Source organism: Morone saxatilis, unplaced genomic scaffold (assembly GCF_004916995.1).
Source record: "Morone saxatilis isolate NCDOM2014 unplaced genomic scaffold, NCSU_SB_2.0 Contig24, whole genome shotgun sequence".
Taxonomy (NCBI): Eukaryota; Metazoa; Chordata; class Actinopteri; family Moronidae; genus Morone; species Morone saxatilis.
Genome location: NW_023339807.1, coordinates 99,393 through 102,846, shown reverse-complemented (window position 1 = coordinate 102,846; position 3,454 = coordinate 99,393). Strand labels below are relative to the sequence as shown.

Below are 3,454 nucleotides of genomic sequence, written 5' to 3'. Positions count from 1 at the left end.
AGTACCACATCAGCTGACATCATGCAGTATCACTATAACGCCGGAGAGAAGAAAAAATCAACATTCCCAAGATCTAAGGTTAAATTGTGTGTTTAAGCAACTGGTACATGATGTAGGTCTGTTGCGAGTGGTGTTGCCCAGTGTGATCCTCCCGCGTGTTCCAATATCTATCGGCGCGACAAACCGTGACGTCACACTAAAGCCTGTAGTCACAATTAATGTACATGTGCGCGTAGAGGGTCGCAAGCGAGCGAGTGCAGTCTTTCTCTCGCAACCAGATTGGTGCAAAACTGCATGCAGCTATCGATACTTTTGCGTATATTTGTGCTACGCTATAGAAAAGAAAAGGTAAAACAAAGGCGACCTCTTTTTGATTTTCCAAATCGGTCCGCGGAGGTTCTTCTAATTCGCATAAATGACCCTCTTCTCCAAAATTCATGCGAGTTTCACATGGAATGTTGGAATCTCTGTATCCTTCATTGAAGGAATCGGGTAAACAGATGCCTGTAGAGGCGCACTTGCTCGGAAAGCTTCCTGTTTCCGGTTTGGCGCGCTCAGCTGAAAAAAAAAAAAGAGTGGTGCGCGAGCGGGCCAAAATCCTGCCGCGCCAGCGAGATCTATGTCATTTTGACGTCACAGTGTCGCGCAACAGGTCGGAAACGTGAGCATACTGTGGCCTTAAGGCTTTAACAAAAAAATAATGATTCAGATCCACTCCAAAATTTCAATGGGTTCATCCTTGACTACATCCTTCAAATATTAGCTACGAGTATTTTATTATTTAATTCGTATATTTTATAACTGTTTGAATTATATTCTTTGCCGTAGTGTGGTTGATTTTGCAGTATGTTTTATTATTACGTTATACTGTTAGTACTTCTTTTTTTACATTTTTATTGGAAATGCTTCTGCTGAAGAACACTGAAGACAATTCACTTCAGAAATACTGACAGAGAAAGAATATAGGCATTTCTCCAGTGGAAATGAGGGTCAGTGGAGTAATAGTAGTGTTACCTCGGACATAGTAGCGGACACCAGCTCTGAAACAGCTCCTCCTGGAGATAATGCTCCATTCAAACACCTTTCCATTGATGCAGCTTGACTTCATAGTGATGTCTAGTCAACATATTTGTTAAGCAACAGTACTGACATGAAATAGTAATGAGTCAGTGTTGTATACATTAAAAGAGAACAAATATAACTGATGCCTGTTGATTTAAAGCAGGCAAGATTTTATCAAAACCTCTCTTTTTAATACTATAGCACCTTTATAAGCACTGTATTGTGGACTGTTGTTGTTTTTCTAAATCTGACAGGCAGTTAATGATCATCATAGTCAAGGACAAAAAAATATTTAACAGTATAAAGCCCATGGAACACTTTTAGAAGTCGTATAACTAAGAATATGCCATAAAGGCTCCAATAAACTGGACTAACCTTATGTAATTCTTCACTCAGATAACATGGTGAGTCACACTCATTCACTAAAATAGTATTGTCATTTTATATTTTATGAGCGAAGAAGTAAACTGTGGCAGTTAGACAACAACAGGAAAGGATACAGCCATGGACAGCAGGATACACAAACTTGTGTAACTGTAAGATGAGAACAGTGTTAAGACAATGAAATGCTTCACTGTCATAGATATTCTTCTGAAATAAAACGTAACCTCAGTTCTCTGAATCAAACGAGATGTCTCACAATCAGATAATCCCACCCTGTTCTCTCTGAAGCACATATTCCATCACACAAGTTACGCCCCTGGAAGAAGGCTGTTAATGAGACAATCAATCAATCATTACACTGAACCAAGCAACACTGAACTTCCTTCACATTCATTACTGATGAATGAAATTAGAGAGCTTGAGAGAGATATTTAAACTCTGCCTACTTTCACACCCACACACACCTGGCCAATCACTGCAGAGTAGGCATGATTAGCTGACATTAGCTGGTGCCAATTCTTGTAACAGTGGTTATAAAGAATAAGCTGGCAGTTTCCAGAGGCCTCTGCTGAAGAAATTCAAAAATAATGACTACATACATAATAAATAATAATAAAAACTCTTTTTCATTACCTCTCCCTGTTGTTGTCATTATCATCAGAGAGAAACAATGAAAAGTCTTATACTCATGTTAAAATAGCAATACATTTCAGCGGCCATATATTTGCTCCAGGCTCCTGGTGTTTATAGGCCACTGGTATAGCCGAACCAGTGGGTGTCATGAAGCCAGACTACTGTCCTTCCTATAGTGAAGGCAGCTGAACATGACGACGGTGCCAAACTCTAACTTCATAATTCTCAGAAATGTTACTGAGAAATCTCCATAGTGAGAAGTCAAAATAAATGCTGTGAAAGTAATTTTGTCTTACCTCTGGCTGTGCAATGAATTCCCTCAACAGGTGGCCATTCCAGACAAAGCGCTGATCCGCCTGGAACAAGGAGAGTTACCACATGTTAATACAGACTTAAATACATAGCCAACACCTGGACAGGCCGACTGCAAGGAACATGCAAAAAAAATACTTAAACAAACACATAATTCTAAACATCAGTGAAACATCTGTACATTTAGAATTAGCAATGGAAATAGAATATGTTTTTACTACTGTACAACAAAATACAAAATACATTTGACAAGTGTTTGTGAATTTAACTGTAAATTAACATTATTTCTCTGCCAATCCATTGAACAGAGTAGTGACTAGTGACTTTAGTAGTAGTGGCTACCAAAAGGGAGAAAATGTGCTACTCTGTGTACTACCTGTAGTTGCAGGTGTGGAAGTTATTTGTTCTCTGTTAGTGGTATTAACACTGAAGGATCTTATGACAAATCTACTGATGAACTGTGACTATGAGTGCATTTACTCAGCTCACCTAACCAAGGAATGAACACCAAATGCAGAAGGGCAGAATAGGGAAGCAAGGTTTCAACTCAAAACATCTAATCAGGGTTCCCACTCTTTTTAAGAAATCATTTTCCAGGACCTTTTCTTGACGATACAGGGCAGCACTGGCTCACAACAGTGGTTAGTGTTTATGGGACACTTTTTCTGCATTTTCACAATAGACTTGACACCAAACGTTTGCTTCAGGTGGTATTAACAGCTCTTTACTGACATGGGAGTAGAAATTATTATTTGCAGAATATTTGGTCACTTTAATTAATTTCCAGGTATTTCTATGATTGGAAAACAAGTCTCTAAATTTTCAGGTTTTCCAGATTTTCCAGGATGCATTGAAACCCTGGTAATGAATAGGAACAGAAGACTTATTTTGTTAAAATCGTGAGAAAATCCTATTTTGAACCCAGTATCATCAATTGTATTGAATTGTGAGTTGAGTGTACTGTTGCAACACAACAATAATTTAATTAAACACTAGGGCTGCAATGATTGCTCGAGTAACTCGATTACAAAAAATGATCGAGGAATTTCCTCTGCCTCGAAGC

The 3,454-nt window shown here is 38.6% G+C and overlaps 1 protein-coding gene across 1 annotated transcript in view; it reads right to left on the bottom strand.

Annotated features, from left to right (window-relative positions):
* LOC118335581 (phosphatidylinositol-3-phosphatase SAC1-B) overlaps nucleotides 1–3,454 on the bottom strand; it is a gene marked incomplete at its 3' end in the record, with an annotated part of 17,359 nt that overhangs the window by 9,808 nt on the left and 4,097 nt on the right. The window contains 3 exon segments of the mRNA XM_035671940.1: nucleotides 1,015–1,116; nucleotides 1,563–1,596; nucleotides 2,376–2,435. Of these exon segments, the coding sequence (XP_035527833.1) occupies nucleotides 1,015–1,116; nucleotides 1,563–1,596; nucleotides 2,376–2,435 (196 nt within the window).